Source organism: Lepisma saccharinum, chromosome 7 (genome assembly GCF_977018435.1).
Source record: "Lepisma saccharinum chromosome 7, izLepSacc3.1, whole genome shotgun sequence".
NCBI classification, from domain to species: Eukaryota; Metazoa; Arthropoda; class Insecta; order Zygentoma; family Lepismatidae; genus Lepisma; species Lepisma saccharinum.
The window spans coordinates 36382526-36405713 of NC_139235.1; the positions used below are offsets into that span (position 1 = coordinate 36382526).

At 35.8% G+C, this 23188-nt stretch overlaps 1 protein-coding gene across 2 annotated transcripts in view; it reads left to right on the forward strand.

Moving 5' to 3' along the window:
• Positions 1-22270, forward strand: part of LOC145989807 (uncharacterized) — a 227097-nt gene extending 204827 nt beyond the window's left edge. For both annotated transcript variants that reach the window (XM_083125168.1, XM_083125167.1), the window contains exons 8-10: positions 6322-6544; positions 12690-12815; positions 17217-22270. In XM_083125168.1, the coding sequence (XP_082981294.1) occupies positions 6322-6544; positions 12690-12815; positions 17217-17467 (600 nt within the window). In that variant the 3' untranslated portion in view covers positions 17468-22270. The remainder of the gene's footprint in view (positions 1-6321; positions 6545-12689; positions 12816-17216) is intronic.
• Positions 22271-23188: the final 918 nt, after the last annotated feature.

A 23188-nucleotide genomic window follows, 5' to 3' on the forward strand; every position in this document is an offset into this window, starting at 1 on the left:
GTCCTGCAGTTCCAATTGGTTTCAGTTGAGATTTCGATTGAAACCAATTCATTCTGATAACTTTATTGGGCGTCTAACTGAATCCTATTCATTTCAATTGAACCAATTAAATCAAATTAAAATTTAAATTGGAAGCAAAAGACATTTGAAGCTGGGATATCTTTATCTATTTTTTCTCTCCTTTCCTTCCATTTTCTTTTGTATCTTTCATACCCATTCTCTGCATCTATCAGGGGAATTGTGCCACAAAAAGAACATTTCTGAATCAAAATTTAGATAATCAAGTTATTATGTTCCAAGGATACCATTGGGGTCTGTCTGTGAATAGTAGGAAAGGTTTCATAGTACACCAGATGATGCACAAGCAACTATTGAGGCTGCAACATCTATATCTCTACAGTTCTTAGTATTGCACCATATGAACCTGTACTTTTCCTGTGTCAGCACTATAGTTTCCTGGTTCTTATAATCCAGTGCTTCATTGACACACACACACACACACACACACACACACTCATTTACACACACCTTTTCTCTCTCAGGCTTTCATCCAACAATTTCAATTTTTTTCTATAAAAACAAATTTATCATCATTTTGAAACTTACACTCCAAGATTGAAAATCCCTAATAAATGTCTATGTCTAGTAAGATCCAGTGTTTGGGACCACAAGCAAAAAAAAAAACGTGCACAGAAGCATGTGCACTGTGCATTGTTTTGATTGATTGAATTGTTGTTTTAAGTTCACTTTATGAACAGAAAGGCTAATCGGGACTGGACCTACAGTTTAAAGTGGGATCCGAACCACTATGTGCTTCCACTGGGTATCAAACCCGCATAGGCATGTGCAGTCCTTCTGATTAGGGGGGGGGGGGCAAAAGCCTTGATGAAATTTCAGTCGAGTCACTGTTTTAGTTTAATTGTGTGTATATATATATAATGCAGCAACATAGAGGCAGCATAATGAATAAATAAATTGTACCGCACTCCTTTTCCTCCAAACAATTGTATTTATACAATTAAGAGAAAACTGTTTAACAGCGAGAGCCTGTTATAACTTCTCTCTTTGGTAATTTACAATGCATTACAGAAAACAATAAAATTGCGAGCGAAGAGAGCAAGAAAATATTTAGATCCAAATTTTTGCAAACTGAGAACAATATTGATTTAATGCGGCACAAAGAATTTCATGGAGTGCCATGGCACTCTCTTCTATATTTGTTTTTTCATTTATATCATTTGGCGCCCAGTGCCAACTCCCGCTGCCTCCTAACTACGGCTCTGAACTTGACAAAACTGTAGGAAAAGCTGAGATTGCAAGTGAAGCGAGCAAGAAAATTTTACTGAATGTATTTTGATTTGCATAAAATTTGATATCAAGGGGGGCAATTGTCCCTCTATGAACCCCAGCAGGTGCTCTTGGTCGTCTGGAAGAAATAATGCAAGAAAGACGTGAAAACTAATTTCATCTTAAGAATCCTTTTGTCCTGATACTCTTAGATTCTACTAGTCTTGTTTTCTTTTACCTCAATGTTTGCCCCCATTGCCCCTTGTGATTGCACCACTGTAACCCCTTCCTCTGTGGTTGCTTTGAACTTTAATCAGCTTGAAAATACTTAATAGTTTAATAAAGGTGACAAGATTCCTCTCCACTAAATTTCTAGGTAAAGGTACAATAATGTAGGACGTCTGGAAAAGGGGGGGGGGCAAGTATGGCCACACCTCCCCCTTAGAAATATAATGTCAACCTAAAAGTATATATTTCACATGTATAATTTGATTTATATTTATGCAATAATTTCAAATTCAAGTGGTGTTTTTTGAGGGGGCAACACTAATATTGGGGTAATATGTCCCATGGAAAAATACTCTGCCTGTCCCTCCGTGGAAAAAATCTGCAGAAGACCATGATTAGGGGGGGGGGCAAATGCCCCCCTTGCCCCCCTGTGTGCATGCCTATGCAACCCAGAACCCCTTGATTACATAGTGACGACGCTTCCACTCATCATCGGAGAAGCCCCCCCCCCCTGTACATTGTACTTGTGCATGAAGGAAGGGGTAGGGTGTTCAGGCTTCAACATGGGAAGAGCTCAAGGGATGGAAGGGAAAATGCATGAACACTTCTGGCCGATAGTTCTTTTGTTTGTGGTCTCACTACACTCTGTGTGAAAGAAGGGACATTTATGCTAATTATCAAAATACGTACATGTAAACTGCAAGTCTATAGAGTAGAGGCGGCAAATGTGGAATACCGTTTTTGTTTTGAACTATAATTACTTTATTTGTGCACATTTTGATACGAAAATTCAACAAAAAAATACAATACACATTCCTTTTTCAAAAAAACACTCAGAATATTTGAAATAATTAATGTGCTTTTGAAGAAAAAAACATTAGTGAATAAAGTGCGAAATGTCAACAAAATGAAAGTGGGGTGTAATGTGGAATACAGTATTCCACATTACCCTCATAATTAGAGATTACACAACTTTGACACTTAGGCTTATTGTTCTGTTCATTTATGTTAATTCGACATTCGTTATGCAGTTAAATGAAAAGCTAGAAATTTACTTGCAAAAATCGCAAATAAACACATCTCCCTCTGATGCACTACAGAGCTCATGGGCCCACAATTCACACAATAATCACTGGGTCCACTTACTGCCTGGAACATCAGTCGACCAATTCTCTCCACAGAACAAGCACTCAGTGTCTGGGTTCCTCAGACCTTCACTTTCACCAATCACACACTACAATGATCAGAGGTGATTCCATCACTTTCAATGGTCGATTCACTTGTTGTACTTGCAATGTCTTCCTGCTTCTTGCCACGCTGCGTTTTGGATTTTACCATTTCATCTTTTCCTTCCCCTTCACACTGATTTGATTCTTTGAAGATACATCTCTTGCACGAGTTGCTTTTCTTTGACTTCTTCTTTTCTGATTCATGAAGAGAGTGTTGTAGAGAATGTTTATAAGGTGTTCCTGTGAGTACAGTTGACGAAGTGGTTCTGCTTCCCCTCTTGGATTGTGCATTACTTGTAGTTGGAACTGGAGATATATCCCATGGTGTTACTGCATGGTTGGGTTGAGTTGATCGGCGAGTGTAGACAGCATTTGCAGACTTTTCACTTGGTGAAGTTGTTTCCTGTACAGGCGCTGTGGGATTTTCAGTTGGCGAAGATGTGGATGGTTGTGGATTAACACTATCAGGAGGTAGAGAGACGTCATTACTGGCTGTGTTGGTAGCTCCAATGAAATCACTATCCCTAAAAACGTTTGGATTCAGGGGATGAATCCCTGTGCATTTGAATCCATTAACAGCAATCTCGCCCGACTGAGCACGTAGGTAAGCTCTGGAAAAGAGTTCTCCTACGTCAAAATGAGTTGCTCTTCTCCCATGGTTACGGAGAAACAATCTCAACTCCTCCTTGTAATATCTCTTCAGAGGGCCCAACAATGTTCTATCAAGAGGTTGTAGCTTATGTGTCGAGTGTGGTGGCAAAGAAATTATAACAACAGATTCTTCCCGAGCTAGGTCAATAACCTCAATATTCCTGGTGTGGCTGTAGTGGACATCAAGTATGAGGAGTACTGGGTCATCTTTGCTTGACTTCACTTTACTGATGAAGTGACGAAACCAGTTAGTGAATACTGAGAGTTGAATCCAGCCTGAGGGATGGTACGCTGCGATGGAACCTGGAGGTGCATATTTCATCAGTTGAACATTTTCATTTTTCCTTGGAAAAATTAACATGGGAGGGACAAATGAACCACCCGCACTCATACATGTTACTACAGTTATTAGTGATCCTCGCTCAGCGGATGTCAGAGTACCCAGCTGTCTTTTCCCCTTTAATGCAATGATTTTGTCCTGTCTGGTTTGCACCACAGTAAGTCCACTCTCATCTACGTTATACACACGGTCAGGGGGGAAATTGAACTTCTTGTAGGCATCTTCCAAGTTGTTGAAAAATTTAGCCACGTTTTCGCGACTGAAGCCATTTACTCTCGCAAAATGAGGTTTCAGTGGGATTTTGAAGAGTCACTACATCTTTGTCTTTGCATAAACAATCTAAACCAGTCTTTACCAGCACATTCTCTTACCACAGAGAATGGGTGCATCACATTATTTCAAACAGCTAATTGATAAGCAACTGAACAAATGTCACGTTTTGTGAGTCCATAGTAACGAGATTCCATTTCTAAGACATAACTGACAAGATCATTTTCCATGGCTGGAGAGAAGATTGGCTTTCGACCTACACGTACTCTTGCAGCGTCATCTGCAGATTTGTCAGAATGTTCTCTAACTAATCGAAATAATGTGGTCCGTGGAACATCATATGTTTTGCTGGCACGCAGAAATCCCATTTCTTTTTGCCTGACTGCTGTCACTGCCTGCGTCATTTTCTCTGGGTCCCACTTCTTCTGCTGTACTCCTCCTTTCGGCATTCTGGGAGGGTCTGTGAATCTGCAAAATATAAAGAGATCATTTTGAGCATTAAATATGCAGATGAAATATAGGATTTTTTGTCATAATACATTTACAGTAATTATTCTATCTTAACATGGGCACAATTTCAATTTTTTTTCTGCAAGGGTTTAGAAAAATCTAATTTCGTAATAAGAACAGTAATAAGGGCTGAAGAAGGAATGGCTGCCGCATAATAAGATCAATGTCGAGGGAATATTTGCCAAAAATGTTCTCATTAACAAGGTGCAGAAATTTTGAGGGTATCTTGAACCCTCCACAACATGATAAACATTCTCTGCCATTTAGCTGTACCTTATAACTGCATGCAGGAAGTCATAAAACTATAAAAATGTGATTTTAACAAATTGTATCAAGGCCTGAAAAAGAGAGGGTAATGTGGAATAGTATTCCACATTAATCACCCTCACGTATTCCACATTACCCGCTAACTACTTTTCTTTTTTAATCTTAAATTAGATAATAACGGAAACTTCCAGGACACCAAATTGACAATGCTTATTTAGCTACGACATTGGTGAACAATGTCACATAGAACACTTGCAGAAATCTTACCTTGTGTTTGCTTTGTGTGTACAAAACGACGGTAACGAAAAAAGTCCGCTCTCTCCAAAACAGCTTTTTGTGCTCTGTCAGCAAACATTCACAGTGGATGGCCGGGGTTGCTTCAGTGCTGCCATTTATACATACTGTCTGATGGTTCTAAACTACCCCGATAGATGGTAGACGTATGTAGTTGTAAATATCATGGTATTCCACTTTTGCCGACCATTCCACATTCGCCGCCTCTACTCTATGTCAGGGGCTGTACTTCAATTATGAAACTTCATTATTTGTGTATATCGTCGAAATATGCCAGTACAAAGTTGATGTCTTTAACCATAATTCACTGCGAGAGTGTTTCCATGGTGAAAGCAATATTTGAAATATGTCCAAAGTTGGTAAATTATATCAATTTTTTTTCTTTTGATGACAAATTACTGTTCTCATGTTCATATGCTGCTAAGTTCAAATACATGTATACATTTATGTAAAAAAGAAATCAGAATTACTTCTATAGAGTAATTTTAAGTGACCAAAGTCACATAGACATAAGGAGAAAGATATTCAAAGCTGAAAAATGTTAAATTTATGAAAGCATAATTTTCCATTATTCAAGTTAAATATGTAAATTCAAGTAACACAAGTCAAAATATTAGTGTTCTTAAAAATTTTTACTTACCTTCACTTTGGAATTTGCCTTCATGGGGATGTGTTCCTTAAAAAAAGGAGATAGAAAGAATTAATAATTGTGCTTTTGAATTTCAAGTATAGACATCTAGCATGAAATAATTAAGCTAGTGTGCCCCTTTTCTCACACTATTATATTATCAGTAACTATAGTATGGGTGTTCTCTGAGAGTTTTCATCATATTTTCACTCATCCTCATTTTTGCAATTAGCCAAAAGTGGCAGAAAAGTGAAGTAAAATTAACCAAATCAATTCGTCGATATGGTAACGTGAACACATAAATTCGTACACATACACCCACCACATACCCCAAATCAAAGAAAGAGACCTTTCCCCCCCATTATATCTTACCAATGATTGACTGTTCTAATCACAATAAAAATTATAAGTTGGAGTACATTTTTGACAAATTTATTTAAAAAAGAAGTAAATTACATGTGTGTGTGTGAATTATTGCCACGCCAATTAAATGTATGCAACAAAGAGTAGTAGCTGAACCTAATTTAGCAAACAGGAAGGTGATTCAATAGGCTTTATTACATATCATAGTTATAATTATAATTATATATATTTGTTTATGTGCCTTTGTTTTACAGGGGATTGATTCAGATTCAGCACCATTTCTTCTTTCGATCATTGGAATAACAAACACTGTTGGTAGAGTGTTCTCTGGCTACATAGCAGACTTTCCACAAGTTGATTCATTATTGTTGAATAACCTCTGCCTCCTGTTTAGTGGTGTCTGTATCTTTATCACACCATTTTGTGGCAATTACACAGCTTTTGCTGTGTTGGCAGTGTTTTTTGGTCTCTTTGTGTGTAAGTATTTTTATAATAATAACAGTAATCAGCATTTACAAATGAAAGTTTAGCTGGTACATGTTTTCAATCAATTTATTCAATTTATCAATTTATTATAAATTTCATTTATTTTTTTTATTTTTTATCATCATATGGTCTCACATAGGGCTGAGCTTATACCACCATTTGCCGATACTGATATCAATACAGTGACAGATTCCAACCAATACCGATGCCGATATCGATACTTGCATAACTACAATTTAAAAGTACTTTAAAATGTCTTGTGACATTCTATGCGAACTTCTTTCTAGGCCCAGAGGATGCCCAAAAAAAAAAAAAAAAAAAAAAAATTGAAATGATGCAGTTACATCGAAAAATCAGTGGATTATTTTAATTTTCAATTTCAGGTGAACAACATTCTTGTCATTTGGGTTAACCTGAGGTGGGAGAAGAATGATGTAAGAATATACACAAATACAGATATATATATGACAATGCTCCTCATTTCCGGCTGTTCATTATTCTCTGTCATTTCCAAATAAAACAAGTCACTGCAGTGTTGGTATCAGCCAGCAAACACACAAAAGACTTACACAGAAGGGTAGCAATTCACAACCCTTCCTCCCCACAGTGACATTCGTCCCTTTCCCAAGAACTCCGGAATCAGCCCAGCATGATAGGTTTTGAAAATGTCCATGTTCTTAACCCATGAGTTTGCGAGCAAGAATTGGCAATGAATGGCTTATTTTATTTCCACATAGTTGTTGACCACCAAGCAGTTACATGCCTTCAATGTTATGTTTGGGTGCAGCACTTTAGTCCTGCCTTTGATCTTGTCATCTGCTTCCCAGAACCCAAGATGGTAGAGCATTTCTCTGAAATTTACATGGAACTTCCTGTGTTGGACCCTCAAGTCACAAGGAAGGGTGAACAAACCTTTGAAAAGGACAAATCTTGACCGCTCTTCCAGCCACTCAAGATCATTGGTATTGGATGGTATCGGCAAAGAGAATCCAACTGATAATTACCGATACTGATACCACATCAGTATCAGCTGAGCCCTAGTCTCATATTGTGAATCTAACCCATGCAAGATAACATATTTTCAGTAATTGGAATTCGTGTTTTGCACACCTACATGTTTCAGTGCTCCAGTAGTGTAGATTAATCATAAATGGGTGGTGTTCAAATTTGAATAATATAAGATTAGTACTTTTAATTAGAAATTAAATTTGCAAACTTGCCTTCATTAACTCATATTTATTCTTCATACAATACACATTTATGTAAAAAAAAGTTGCAAATATCTAGGAGACTCCAGTGGTTCTTACAGATTTGAATATGGGAATTTCTGTATTCATTTAAATTTTTCTATTCTGAATGATGAAATAGATAAGGGATCACACATAATATTTTAAACTAGAATTCTTGGCTACATCACACATTATGCTAACCACCAGAGGCGCCCACAAACTTTTTTCTAGGGGGGTTGAAAACTGAGTTGTGTCCCCATGGTGTTAAGGTATGAATCATCAACAATTTTCATTTTCCAATGTTCTTAAGAAATCACGTCTAGGGCTTAGTGTGACGCACTTTGAAGCCAGAATTCCTTGGTTGGAATATAATTACTGAGGTAAAACTACTATAACAACAACGTTTGAGGTGCAACACACTGTACTATACAGGAGCAAGTAGAAAGTTTGTATGTGTTCCTTTATGTATTTCACCATGATCATATTTCTTTCAAGAACTGCAAAATATTGTTGGATCAAGCACAGAAAACAATATTTATGCCAAATGCAATGTAGCATACTCTACAAAAAAAACATTGTTTAGTAATCTGAAATACAAATACTGTTAATTACAGAAAATATTAACAAACATTCTACTCTAGCACTGTCAAAGTCTCTATGAAAACAAAATACCGGAACCTTCTTTTCTTCATGCCTAATGTTTTCACTTTCTCTGCAGAAAATCAGCAAAACATAAAGTTTGAAGCAATCTAAAAAAATCACTTTGTAAACAAAAATTGTAACCTTCTTTTTTTCAATCCAAATATGTCTACCACTTTATTACGGAAATCAAAAAATGCTGTCTGATTGCTGATAACGTCTCTGTGAATACTAAGCATACAGAGAGCATCCAGATGTTCCTCCGATATCGTTGATCTCAACCAAGTTTTAACTCTCCTTAAGGTGCTGAATGAACGCTCAATGGTGTAAGTTGTCGCAGGCAGTGCTAATGCAATTTTCAGTGCCTTTGCTATCAAGGGGTAAAGGTTTAGAGATGTTTCCAGAACTTCAATCAAACTTAAGCTTATTTCTTCTTGTGATCTGTTTTTCCACATATGAAACCACATTGTAGCTTCAGCTTTCAAGTTGTCCAAAGGGTCATTGTGCGAAAGGTTACGTCCATATACATGTAATATATTTTCCACATGAGTCAAATAATCATCTTCCTTGAGTTCTCTCATGTTTTTTGGATGCAGTTGAAGTAGGAAGAAACAGTTTTCACTCTTTTGAAAACCTGGATTCCATAGAATTTATTAAGGAGTCTAAATATGGTAAACTGAATGTCTGAAATAATCTTCAATGGAGCTGCTGGCCACGTTAGGCACATATACTTGCCTTGGCACAATTTGTGGCTTTTTTTATTTCTATGTCTAGCTCACTAGCTGTTTTCAGAGCTTCTTCCATTATTCCTTGGAAGTGTTCATCTGCATGTTCACGATGGTCCTTAAAAAAGTCTGTTAAAAATTTGACATGTACTGCCATCAAGTCTTGATCAATACCCTGAAGTATATTAGTTACAGGCTCGAGTACTGCTGAATACGTTGCTGTAGTATGCAAACACACAATAAAATTTGAAGCAGTGCTTGCATGGTACAACTGAAAAGCATGTTGCTTGGTGGTGCTGTTGTTACCCTCAGTTGACAGAGAATATAGTGTTTCAACAATTTCTTTGAAGTTTTCTTTGAATTTTTGCAGAGTTGTATACTTGGTTGACCAACGTGTTTCACATAGTAGAGGGATATTGGGAACATGTATTCTTCAATACTTTCTCAGAAAAAGGTGATAATTTCTTTGATTGTACCCACTGTGTTTTGGATTTCGCTGATGTTATTCAAATCATGCAGTACTAAATTCAACTTGGATAACTAAATTCAAATGCCAATGGATACTGATCACGGATCAACCTTTGAACTCCCGAGATTTTTCCTGCCATTGCAGCACACCCATCGTAACCTTGGCCAACTAACAGCAACAGATTTAGCCCGAATTGTCTTACAGATAGCAACACAGTGTCCGCAATAGTTCTGGCATCTTGATACTCCAGTGATACAAACCCCAGAAATTCTTCTCGAATACAAAAATGACCAATATAATTTTTGCCAACAAATCTCATCTCATCTTTAAAAAAAAAGATAGAATGATTAGCTTTAGCATAGCTATCTTGTCTTCCCAGCTTGCGTGAAACCTATTTCTGCTGCAGAGAAATAGTTATGACGTTCACGATGCTGCCCTGCTACTTGTGTTCTGATTAACAACTCCCCTTCCAGAGGGATCGCCTTCTCGCGAGGTACCGTGAGTAATACAAGCCATGCCCGCACATGCACAAAGCAAATCATGGAATAATCTTCGCCACTCAAATGGCAATATAATGGGATTTAGTCGTGTACACTGCCGAGCCCAAGTTGCCTCATCAGAGAAATGGAAATTGAAAGTCTGCAAGTGGTAAAAGAGTAGCAGAGAAAGACAGTTAAAATATGCATTATAAATAGATATTTTAAAGAAAATAACACCCCTTTCTTAAAGAATTGAGATTTAACAATCAACATTTTCTTAAGCAATATTAAACAAACTTGGGCAAAACAGGAATTTGAATTTGGCACAATTTAATCATGGTGTTTGGTGTATATTGTCATTTTCCAGAGGGGGGTCATTTGACCCCCCTGCAGGCACCCTTGCTAACCACTGAGCTTCATATGCCTATAAAACTTTGAGGATAGCATATATGTTGAAGTCGATTTTGTAAAATTACTTTTTGAAAATAACTCGGTGATAGTTCACATTACTTAGCTCAAAGAGTAGCTTTGTTGTATGTAGAGTTAGTGATTTTGAAAATAACTCAGTTACACTTACCATTATTTCAGAAGTAATTTTACAATTAATTTATGCTAGAAAAACAGCCTCGTATTCTCATGTAGGTTATTTTGTAATGTGGCTTCTCCACAATGTGCGGTTGACACCAGCATTGCCTGGTCTCTCTCTAGAAGGGCCAATGTTCGGGAAGCACAGGACCAGCAACAGCTTAGGCCAAATATGATTTAGGTTGGCTCATGATATTACTGAAAATATTATCTTGTCAAAATGTGCATGTAAAGACAACCTAAATCATGCATACAGAATTTAATAATAAGTCAAAAGTTTTAGTTCTCTAAGTATGCAGTGGTGGCTCATGATTTTTCAAAGATTCATGCCACAGGTTCTTTTCTTTTGTTCTTTCTTTCATATATAGTAACCCCCTCCCATCCACACACACATACATACACATACACTCACTTGGAACAACAAAAAATAACTAATCTTTCACAGTAACATCGACTAACTACTTCAAGCCGGCTAGAACAGCATGCATTTGTTTCCTAACCTCTGAAGTATTACACAAATATAAAGGAATAGTCTAGCATTAAAAGATAATTTAAATAAATTAATAAAAAAATCTCAAACATACAATTACATAGCAGAAACCACTTTTGGAAGCCAGAAATGTATGGATTATATTATCACAATTACAAGATTTATAATTTTTCACCAAAATAGTATATATTATAGTCTAAGTTGTATTGTCAATTCATGTTCCAACATTTGACGGCTGGTTCTACTATATATATATATACACAGGGTGATTGGTAATTCAACCTATTCCTGGAAGGGGGTAATACTAGAGCACATTTGCAACAAATTTGACCCTATGCACCGGGAGTCGAAAATCAATGGGTTTCGAGTTATTGCAGTTTGTAGATTTTCGTGAAATATTCTGACTTGCGACCAAAAAACTAATAATTGTGAAAAAACTACTACACCCTGGACACTTAATCGACACGTTTCTAACAGCTGACGAATGAGTGACTACTGGGGAAAAAAATCATGCCCAAAATTCCCATACCCACAGAAAGAAACAGTCATTGGTGCACATGTCATGAAGAAATTTGGAAATTATCGTTTAAATCAAAGAGGATTACTCAAAAAATTGGTAACACACTTAGCGTAAAAATTACGGAAAAAACTTCCTCGTTTCATAAGCTCTCCAAAAATATACAAATATTGTCAACTGGCACACGGGTTGGGGGAAAAATCTGAATTAAAAGTGGAGAAGGCACGTTGTAGACCTCTTTGTAAAGTGAAAAGAAGTTGTCGGTTGTGAGAAATAAAGGAATGAAAGTGAGTGAAATAATAATGTTATTTACCATTCTCATGATTCCAGGTTGTCAGAATTAACTGTTACAAAAACTACAAATCCTGTTAAAATTGCCTCCCCCAGTTACGTATGCATGCACGCAGCCTGCGGCGTACTTCATATATATATACATATGAAAATTACACCTATGTACACTAACAACCTACAAAACATGTGGAAATGACATTAAAATATGTCATTTTGACAGAGGAGAAATCCTTAAATAACAAAACTGTGCTGGGTTTCTTTACATCATTCTCAAGCCCTGATCCTACAAGAACTGAAGTGGTAAGGGGGGGGGGGTTACATTCATGTGCAGGGTGGCAAAAATGAGTGATGAAGTAAATGGTGCACTATTCCGTGTAGCCTAACAGGGTACAGAAAATATATAGTACCACTGTGAAATTTTGATCATCTCAATGTGTGAAGAAATTTCATCTTCCTTTAGTGTTTTATTAATCTTTTCAAATCTATGAAATTTATCTTTCTTTCTTTCTTTCTTTGTATTTTAACAAGTCGAGTAGCATGCTACATCAGCCACTGTAGATACCCTTCCCCTCCTCCTTTCAATTTAACCAATCCATTGATCCTCGACATCTTGATCTCATTTCAAGGTAAGAGCATAAAATTAGTGGTATTAATGATTTCACATATTTATTAAACTTCTGTACTTCTTTTTTTTTTTTTTTTTTTTTTCCAGCTGGGTACATTTCCCTAACTTCAATCATTCTAGTTGATCTTCTCGGCTTGGACAAATTGACTAATGCTTTTGGGTTACTGATCCTTTTTAGAGGCGGAGCTTCTATTATTGGATCGCCTTTAGCAGGTATTTACATATGTGGTTAATATTTTATTGCCATTTCTCTGTCTAGTAAAATGGTAATGGGTTCAAATAATGACTTTATATGTGGATCAATCAAATTTGCAAAACAAGGGATGAGATAAAATATGTTTATATTTCCCTAGATCTTACTTAGGCATTTCATATGGTTAATCTCATTTTATAAGATTGTTATGAGAATGCAATATACCATAGATGGAGTAAAGATGGAACTAAGGTGTAGCCTATCATGTGGACATCTACTTGGCATAATTATTTATGCAATTATTGTAATATGTCAAAATGATATTTATGAGAAATATTATGTTTGGGATAGATCCAAATCATATGTTGCTTTAGGTATATGCAAAAAAGTTCATGATGAATCGTCATTTAACTTGTCACCACTAGGTAGGACAATGTCCACTGGATATCCATATGTCCATCTAGGGGACGTCCATAAGATATCCAGGAAAGGCATGTTTTGGACATTCTGTGGATCATTTTTGCATGTGTTTTGGACATTCTAGATATGTTTCAGATATTATGTGGATCATTTTTGAACATGTTTTGGACATCCTGTGGATCATTTTTGTATGTGTTTTGGACATTATATGGACGTTTCAGACATGAGTTCACATGATTTTCTGGATGTTTTTATTTCATTGTGGATAAGGATATATTCTGGACTAAAATTGTACCTAATCTGGACATTACGCTGATATTTTTCGCACATACTTTGGATACGAAAATAACATTCCTGGACTAGATTTACACAAATCGAAGACCTTGAGTACACATATGCTTATAACAAGCACACTCCACTCTCTCTCTTTCTCTATCTCTCACTCACTCACACACACACACACACACACACACACACACATATGTATCTACACATCCGATCTGATTGATTTAGTTTATTTTACTTCACATTTTGTGCCTCTTGGCTAATTTGCAAAGATGGGAATGAGTGATGAAATGATGAAATTGATGAATACACATTCACAAACAACCAAGCCCGAGCGGAATTTGAACCCGGGGACCCTTGGCGTTGCAGCACGATGTGCTAACCACTCTGCCACAGGGTCCGCCTACACATCCGAAAAGTACTTTGTATTCACACGCATAAGCAGCACTTATTCTTCAATACCACGCAAGGCAACATCCTCTTGCAAACTGCTGGCCTCCCTGATGGCAGAGTGATAGTGTTGTTGCCTTGTAATCAAGGGGTCCCCGGTTCGATATCTGGTGGAGGCACATGGCACAGTGGTTCGGATCCCACTTTAGAATGTAGGTCCAGTCCCAATTAGCCTTACTGTGCATAAAGTGGACTTAAAAAACACCAAATCAAAACCAAACTCATGCAAACTGCTGTTGTGTTCAAGACGAGACACAAAGAAAGCCTCGTGGCAACTTTCACCTGCTTGGCACGCATGCGTGACTCGCTGAAAAGACAATGGGCTACGGGCAACACAATTCCTGTGGGAGATGTTTTTAATTTACGATTTATTGCTGTATAACAGAGTTTGAGTGCTAACATAATTGACACTAGATAATATGACATAATATTTTTACATGGATATCAAAACATTTATGTCAAATTTGTGGTAACACGTGGACGTATTATCACATATCCCATGAATATCCAGAACAGGACGTCCTATGGATATCCAGGATGGGAGATTCTCTGGATATCCAGGATGGGAGATTCTCTGGATATCCAGGATGGGAGATTCTCTGGATATCCAGGAATGGATATCCTATAGATGTCCCATGGACATCTTATGGACATCCATAGGACATCTTATGGACATCCACAATATCCATGGATCTGAATTGGACATCCCTTGGAGATGTGTGCTGTATGGGATGTTACATTCTGTCACTTTTGACTTTTTATGACGATGTGGGTGGGTGATGATTATATGAAATTAATTAAAGGGCACTCACAAAGAACACCCATGCCCAGGCTAGGATTTGAACCTAGGAACTTCAGTGATGAGATCAAAAGTTGACCGCATTACATGCTTGGCCACCAAGCTGAGAGGAAAGGAGCAAGAGAGAGAGCGAGAGAGAGAGTCAAGTGGCATTGCTACATGTAATCCAATGTTTGTTTTATATATTAGCAGTGTAATCAGTGAACCAGTGTTTAAGAATGAAGTGCAACACATTAGTTGAGGGTGGAGTCAGAAGGTCAAAAATTTGCCTTGGGTGCATGTGACATGAAAAATGGGCTGTTGTACTTCTTGATTATTATTGTTGTTGTTGTTGTTGTCGCTGCTGCTAATGATGATGACGATACTGCTTCTCAAACATTGACTGAGCCTAGATATCTCAGGTTGTTCTGCCACCTTTAGATCTTTCTCAAGAAAAAATCATAGTAGACTTTCTATGGTTCTCTTGTACTGCTGGATTATTATTATAGTTTCTCAAAATACTGTCTAGGCCACAGCATAGGCAGTTCTACCATGTATGCTAGTTTAATAATAATAATAATAATAATGAATGCATTCCGGACCGTAAAGGACCAAAACTGAATGTAGAACCTGTATGACTGTGAAGGATCAGAAATGAATGATGATCCAAACCGGTAGGATCTTAATGTAAGTGAAATTGTAGGTTACCACTTACATCTCTCTGGTATGGATTGTGTCGCTACAGGGCAAAGTTCACTGCGATCCTCTTGGGAGTTGTAAAGAAAACACAGGCACACACACTGATACTATAACTATGTATTATAAGGTATATACACATAACACTTGATTACACTTCCCATGCACTCCTGTCTAGGGAAAACTGTTTACACGAAGTTGCAGCTGGTGTTACAACAATGTGCCACTAATGAAACGTAGCCACGTTAGGCTTACGGTATCCATAATTATCCGCGACGGTTTCTGGCTGTGTCCCGAGTGGCTTCTCTACGCACACTGGCTGGGAGTAACTACCGTGCTAAGATGGCGGCAACTAGACACCGTGCTCAGAATGAATTAGCCAATGGGAGTGCAGGTTACTTAAGGCATTTGATATACACAAATAAACAATTGAAGCTATATGCAATATAAAATATATAAGGAAAGAATAAACGTGGTTACTTTTATAGATAAATCTCCAACAAATAATAATAAAAAAGGTTTACATACCTGTTCAAAAATTATGGTTGTATTTATGCAAAGAGATTTTTAGACTAATGCACATTAAGGCAAAAATCTATGCAGATATATTAAATTCTATTAATGAAAACAGCAACTTCTGTACGTGCATGATTGGAGATTCCCCAAAACTTGATTGTCTTGGAGATAAAATGTTGCATTTACATGCAAATGACAATTATTCATTTCAGACTTCCATCTAATACTTCGATCATAAACATCATCATGATCATTATTTTTATTATTGTTATTTTATTCACATTCTGGTAGTGTATAAATTCTGTATTAATTTATGCAATTAACTGCTGTCATTAAGAAAAAAACTTTGTGGGATTTTATTCAAGATCTTTCAGTGGAAAAGTCATCTCTATTGAAGGCAAATGTGTTAATTAGAATTAGTCCACAGTTGTGTAGGAGAACTAACATTCATACTGTACATAAACAGTATGTTAATTATGTGTTATTTTATGATGGTTAGTAATGTCATGTGTTCACATATTTATGTAAACAAGACAAGGAAAGCTATTGTATTTTTCTTCAATATTTTGCAATGCTTTTGTCACTTCATCTGAAGAAAATACGGCGGAACCTCTATTTAATGTTACTGGATTTTACATTTTTCTTTCATGGTTCCAATAGAAAAAAATTTTTTTTTTAAAGATTGTAAATTTATTTTTAGATCTTGGTGCCCTGAAAGGTGTAAAGTTCATGGATAGACAACAGAATGAAACTGTCGTGCTTCCTTCTGTGTATATTCACATGTTTTAACCTTTCAAACTTTGTTTCCATCCTAATGAAATGATGTGAACATCCTAAACCAGTGGCTCCCAAAATATGCGCCGCATCACCCTGGGGAGCCCTGACTGGCTTACAGGGGCTCCGTGAAATGTTCCAATATATTTAATCAATGATATGATTGTTCCAAATATGTGCTTAAGTACTTATTACACATACAATGTTTCTGAATTTGAAATGTGTTTATTTTTTTAACTTAAGGCAAGCAGCCTAACCACACTAACTGAGCATTGCAAGTGTTAGATAGGCATACATTCTAACTTGGGCACTGCGGAAAAATCTTGAAACACTAAGGGCACCATGAACTGAAAAGTTTGGGAAACCCTGTCCTAAACTATTGAACAAAAATACAAGAACACAAATCTTTGTTTGTTTTGTTTATATTTGCTATTTGTCACCTTAAAATAACAAGAAAAAATGAGTTAAAGTACAGTATCTATATGCAAATATTTTTTTTCAGGTGCTGTTTTTGATGCAACAAATTCATACGACATTCCATTTTACATGGCTGGAGGCTTTCTTTGCATCTCAGCACTAATAAGCTTCTTTGCACCAACAATTAAGAGATGTACCACCAAAGAACCACTCTCTCCAATACCGGATATGCTTGATCCCATAGACGAGGATGAGGAAAACATACCAGAGATTATAGAAACAGATGCATCAACGCATTCTACAGAAGAAATGAAGCAGTTGGAATCTGTGCTATAATTTTTCACTGTGCTCGTTTAGTCCCCTTAGTGGGACAGAGGAAGAAAGAAAAACATTGTTATTACACTGTGACAAATACACGAAAAGTGAGGATTATAAACTCACATAAAATACTGATCATGGAAGTGACATGTCAGTAATTTAGTTTTTGAAATGAGCTTTCATTTCTTATGCTGCTGGATAGCAAAGGTGAAAGTGCTTCATAAACCTTTGTTGGTAAAACATAAGCGTCTACAGCACATTTTTTTAACTATTAAGTGAGCTTGCCTCTTGGCCACATGGCTGTTTAATGCAAACTTTTCCAAATGCTTGTGGTTCTAGAGAGCGGGTGTTTAACGAAAAGTGATTGTTTCAGGGAAGTGACCACGTGCATGAGAAGACATCCATCACAATAAGTTTTTTATACAAAGTATTACACAATTTGGACAGTGGACTTTTCAGAGAGATATAAGTCGTCATGGACTGTGATATCTTGTTTCCAAAATTGCCAATGGCTCTTTATTTTATTACCTTTTAGATACATAGGAAAGCTAAATACTTATTGATATCAATGGTGAAGTTTCAACTGATGATATGGCTTTACATTGAATTCCTTGCTTAATCTAGTCATTCTATCTCACTACAATGTAAAGAAAGCTATAACAATCTTTATCAGTTTGCAGTTTGAGTGCAATAGTACACATATACAATTGTCAAAAGTGTTATATATCTGTCAGAGATGTCAGATACCAAGTACTTTCATTCAACCTTTTTTAAAAAAAACTATTTACTATATAAACATGAAAATTGACACTGGTACATATAAAATATTATTTACTATGTTTTAATAACATTATATATGATTTCCGACACTGGCGTACACAGGAGGGGAGCTGACAGCCCCTCCAAAATTTTTGAGACAATCAAAATTTTAAAATGACAGCAAGAAAGAACACTGGAAAAATCATTGGCAAATGCAAGCACACCTTAAAATAATTCCCGATTACTATTTTTGTCTTTGAACAACTTTTTGAAACTGTTTGATATGCATAAAGATAATGGAAATATACAAACTAATACAAAAGGAGCATTGTTTCCTCTGTGAATGACATTTTCTGGGCATGCTACTGGTCATGGTTACCATTTACAAGGGCTGCGCAAACAGGTAATGATGTAGATTTCAGATTTCATCATTCAATCTTACAGAATGTTAAAAGCTGACAGGTAATCAGATCAGAGCAAAAATAATGCAATTAAATGAATAACTGGTAACTAACTGTCTTCGAAATGATAGCGTTTATGTGGCACGTAAAAATTTCATTACATCTTTCCACGGTTTAAAAATTATGTATAAATTACTGCTAAATGGACAGCCATGAAATTAGGTTGGTGACAGAAGATCGCGCTGTTGCAACGTTGGAGCCCAACCCCATGTATTCCGAGGTTTAAGAGAATGAAAGATCTTGTTGTAGAGTGTGTATTTGTAATCCATGTGATACAAACTCACAGTATTTGCTCGAAAGGTCAGGGATGACACAAAAGTGCCCCGGAGAGAGATCGGTCAGATGCTTGAACTAGGCAATGCAGCCCGGTTGACGTTGCCACACAGTGCGCGGTAACCAGTGACTTTTGTCCTGCTCTTGCTTTGCTTTTCCCATATGTGGCACCAGCACAATTCTGTGCAGGCGCCTTTTTTCATGGCTATGCATTTAGTGATTCCTCATGTAAGAGATTTTTAAGAAGCCATAGTCTAGTTAGGTTCTCATTAATCCCTAATTATGCATAAACATTTTGCTTGTACAGCTTAGGTAGAAATATATTTCAGGTTTAAGCTGACAGAGTCAGGTCAAAATGACAATACCATATTACAATAAACTTTCTATCACATTCTTGCCATAACAATGGCATATTTTAGCACAGGAGGTAGTAATTTACAAATATAGTGTCAGGAACTTCATCACATGTGTATAAATACCCAGAGCTGTTGTGCCCTCTTGTACAATAGTAAAGTCACATACAAATATGTATCTGTAACTCATACAATATTTTGTATCATGTAGATTTATTTAGTATTAAGAGCAATAAGTAATAATTTAATATTTTAATTTTTTTTAAAAAAATAATTTAATTTAGTAAGAGCAGTCTGGCAAATATATAAGTACAATCTCACATTGTTCTACTTAGGTGCATCATGTGCATCGCAAGAAACCTACTAAGGTGCATCATTGGCATCAAAAGAAACCTACTTAACTGCATCATGGGCATCACAAGAAACTTTTGTAGGAGGGTAAAACTTGAAGAATAGAAATTAATAACAATAGAAGCTATTGTTATTATGGTTATGATTATTATACAATAGTAAATTTTATGATATAACAAAAATAAACACATTTTATGCCAAATTTTTAATAATAATTATTATTATTACTTTGGAAAGACTTTTCAACTTGCATCACCAGATGAGTGAATATCTAGCACAAGTGTTTTTCATTATCTCTTTAACACTTCACACAGTTATACTGAAATGCATGATTATTCTGTTTTGTTATTAACTTTTACATACCTCGTTCAAGAAAAGACTTGAAAGTTAAGAGCAAATTTTAGTCAAACTGTGGAACCATTTCTTCTATTGATTAACATTGAATGAAAGAATATGATAAATACATAACCTGATTCATGTATTTTACACTCAATTTTTTCAATCTAAAGCAGTTTTTACTTTCGTTATTATGTTTGAATACAAACTAATTGAACTTTATTTCTTTTATTAATAATAAAAGCAACAGCTTTCTCCATTTTGTAAATTGAAGTAAACGATGTCAACTTTGGTTGGAGGGGGAGGGGGTGTCGACAGACCTGCTCCACACCTCCACTCCCTCCTCGATGCCAATGATGTGCATGCATAATATGCATTGCTATCATAAACAAGTGCATATTAGAAATAAAAAATACTGTGTGTGTAAGCATACAAACCTAATGAAAATGGAGGTTTTTTTTTACTGAGCAGATATAGCGAAGTTTGTTTTGAAGTTCACTCTATACACAGAAATGAAAGTAACTCTATAGACTTAAATGTGATACAGTGTATTAAAATATGAAACCTATACCCAGACCAAATGATCTCCCAGCCCCCATTCACAGCACAGAATGTGTTTTTTTTTATATATATAAAATCCTGTGTCCCTGCTGGCCACTTTGGGAAGGAGGGATTCTAAGGTTGCCACTTGTTGTGCAAACAACAAACCAATTGTTGCCTAATTGGTTGTTTGACCGTAAATTTCTTTGTAAATGTGGCAACAGCGGATCACTGCCATAAAGGTGGCTCTCAAGCTGGGAGTTAGCTTATCACATGACACTTTAATTACATTGTAATAGCTTTAAGGACATTGCAGCGGACCACAACATGTAATATTCTGCTTAAACGAGGTAACATGGGAAAAATACAAGTACATAAACTATTGCAACTTTTCTCCTCATTTCTTGATGCAATTACATGTGATGTTACCATTGAGAGTCAAAGTAATGTAAAAGTTAACCTTTGTATCTGATACTATTTATTAACATTGTTAATGTTAAAATGTTCTTACCTTATACACGAAACTGATGTATTTAACTATGATCAACTTGGGGGAAATCATTACAACAATATAACTGAAATTAGTAAGTGGAAAGTCAACATTCAACCAGGTCCACAACTCAATGATAGTTGTGCTGTCCTTTAGAATCCCTGATATATCTTCCAGTAGTTTTGGTTTTTCTGTAATGTTCTGTGATATACAGTGCATAAACTTGACTTTTTATTGGCTGAAACTATTAATGTTGTTCATGCTCAATTATCACAAAACTAACCGATTGTGCAAACCAAATAAGGACAGTTTGGTGATTCCTTTAGATATCCTCATACAAGTAGTTACAAGCTGATTCATACAGTACATGTAGTGTGAAATAAATAGTAATTTTAAGAAATAATTTACTCCCTTTAAGTCCATTCTCTTCCCACATTATCACATGTACATTTATCATAAGCACATCATTTCAGAAGATAGTAACCATTTTTGTACTACATAATGCATTATAAGTTTTTACAAAGGTCAACAAATACATTTAAACTTTATATTCAGTTGAACATAATACAAATATAAATTGGTGTATTAGGCTGTGGTATGTTGAGTATATATCTCACCAATTTAACAACAAACTATACGTGTTAACCGATAAAGATTGTAATATGCATCTCAACTGTAGTATGAATGAACAACCTGATAAGCAAGGAATTGACTAATTGTGTTATTAGTACATAAGAAAGTGGTTGTCATATTTTTATGGTTAAAGGGTCACCATTAATGAGTGCATAAGTGTTGTGCATGGAAGAGAAGAAGACATGTGTAGTGTTTGTTGATATGTGAATGTGCTGGCTCAAGAATTCACTGTTAGTGTTGTAATGGTGTAGATTATTGATTTGTTATTCTTGTGACTGTATTTACAGTAGGTGAGCTTCTATGACATGAAGTACGAAATGGGCCCAAATTTTATTAAGTTGTTTCTTTTTATGCGCCATTTTTTAAAGGAGAAATAACTTTTTTCCTCTTTTGTTTAGTTGCCATATTTGATTTGAAGAAAGCTTAGTGTTATCATCATTCTCTCAGCAATGTAGCAATACACATCAATCACCATAGTTCTACCAAATACTTAGTGAATAATATGAACCTGCGATAACAACAAGTACAAGGGCAATTGTGTATCACATAGTACAAGAAATGTTATACTTATTGTCCAAAAGTAAATGTTTTTAAATGTTTGACAATATAGAGATGCCATACCACATAGTGTATTGATTTATTTAACAACCATTATTCCCTATTATGTTCTAGATTAGAGATTGCATGGAACTATTTTCAACACTTAAAAATAGATGGCGAGCTACCAAGCATGGATTGTATTGATATGATAATTTCATGATTCATAAAAACTTTAAAATGAATGCAATCATTCTGTCTAATCGACAGATGAATAGGGCATTATATGAAATATGTTATTAAGAATTGTAGCTTTCCTTAAACTTAAATTAAAAAGAGAGGTACAATTTATTATATAAAATGAATTTATTAAATTAGATTATAATTACAAACATTATCACGAGAATTCCCCTCCCCCAATAATTGCATCAATACCACTTTGTACAGTCACAGACACTTCTGGGTTGTAACATCCTCATTGACTCTCAGTGGGATAAATTGAACGGAGAAGTGTCCGTGATTGTAGCAGATATCCATACCGATATTCTCATACTTGTTACCGATACCCACTGATATCTCTGCTTGAAAATTGTAAAATTAAAAGTTGATCAAAATACTGATTAATATTAATAGGTGAGTATTCCAATCCAATTATAATCATCAATTTACCAAGACTTTTTCTTCAAAATATTCAAAAATTGAATCAGAATATGAAAATACCTTCTATGTAATCACAAAATGCATTTTCCACACAATATTCATGAGAAATTAAGGCAAACTTTGAATTTTGTATAATTTCCAGGATAATTAGACTCCATATAGGTCTTCTAAGGCTATCCTTACTTTACTGACCTTTGCCAAAAACCATATTACTAATATGGCAGATAGTACTGGGAGCGTGTTTCTTCGCTCTGCAAATTGCGGTTTTATTTTCTTGGTTTTGTGGTACATTTGTGTTTTTCAATACCACGTATTCGTGAATCAGAACTCTGAAGTAACTATGGTC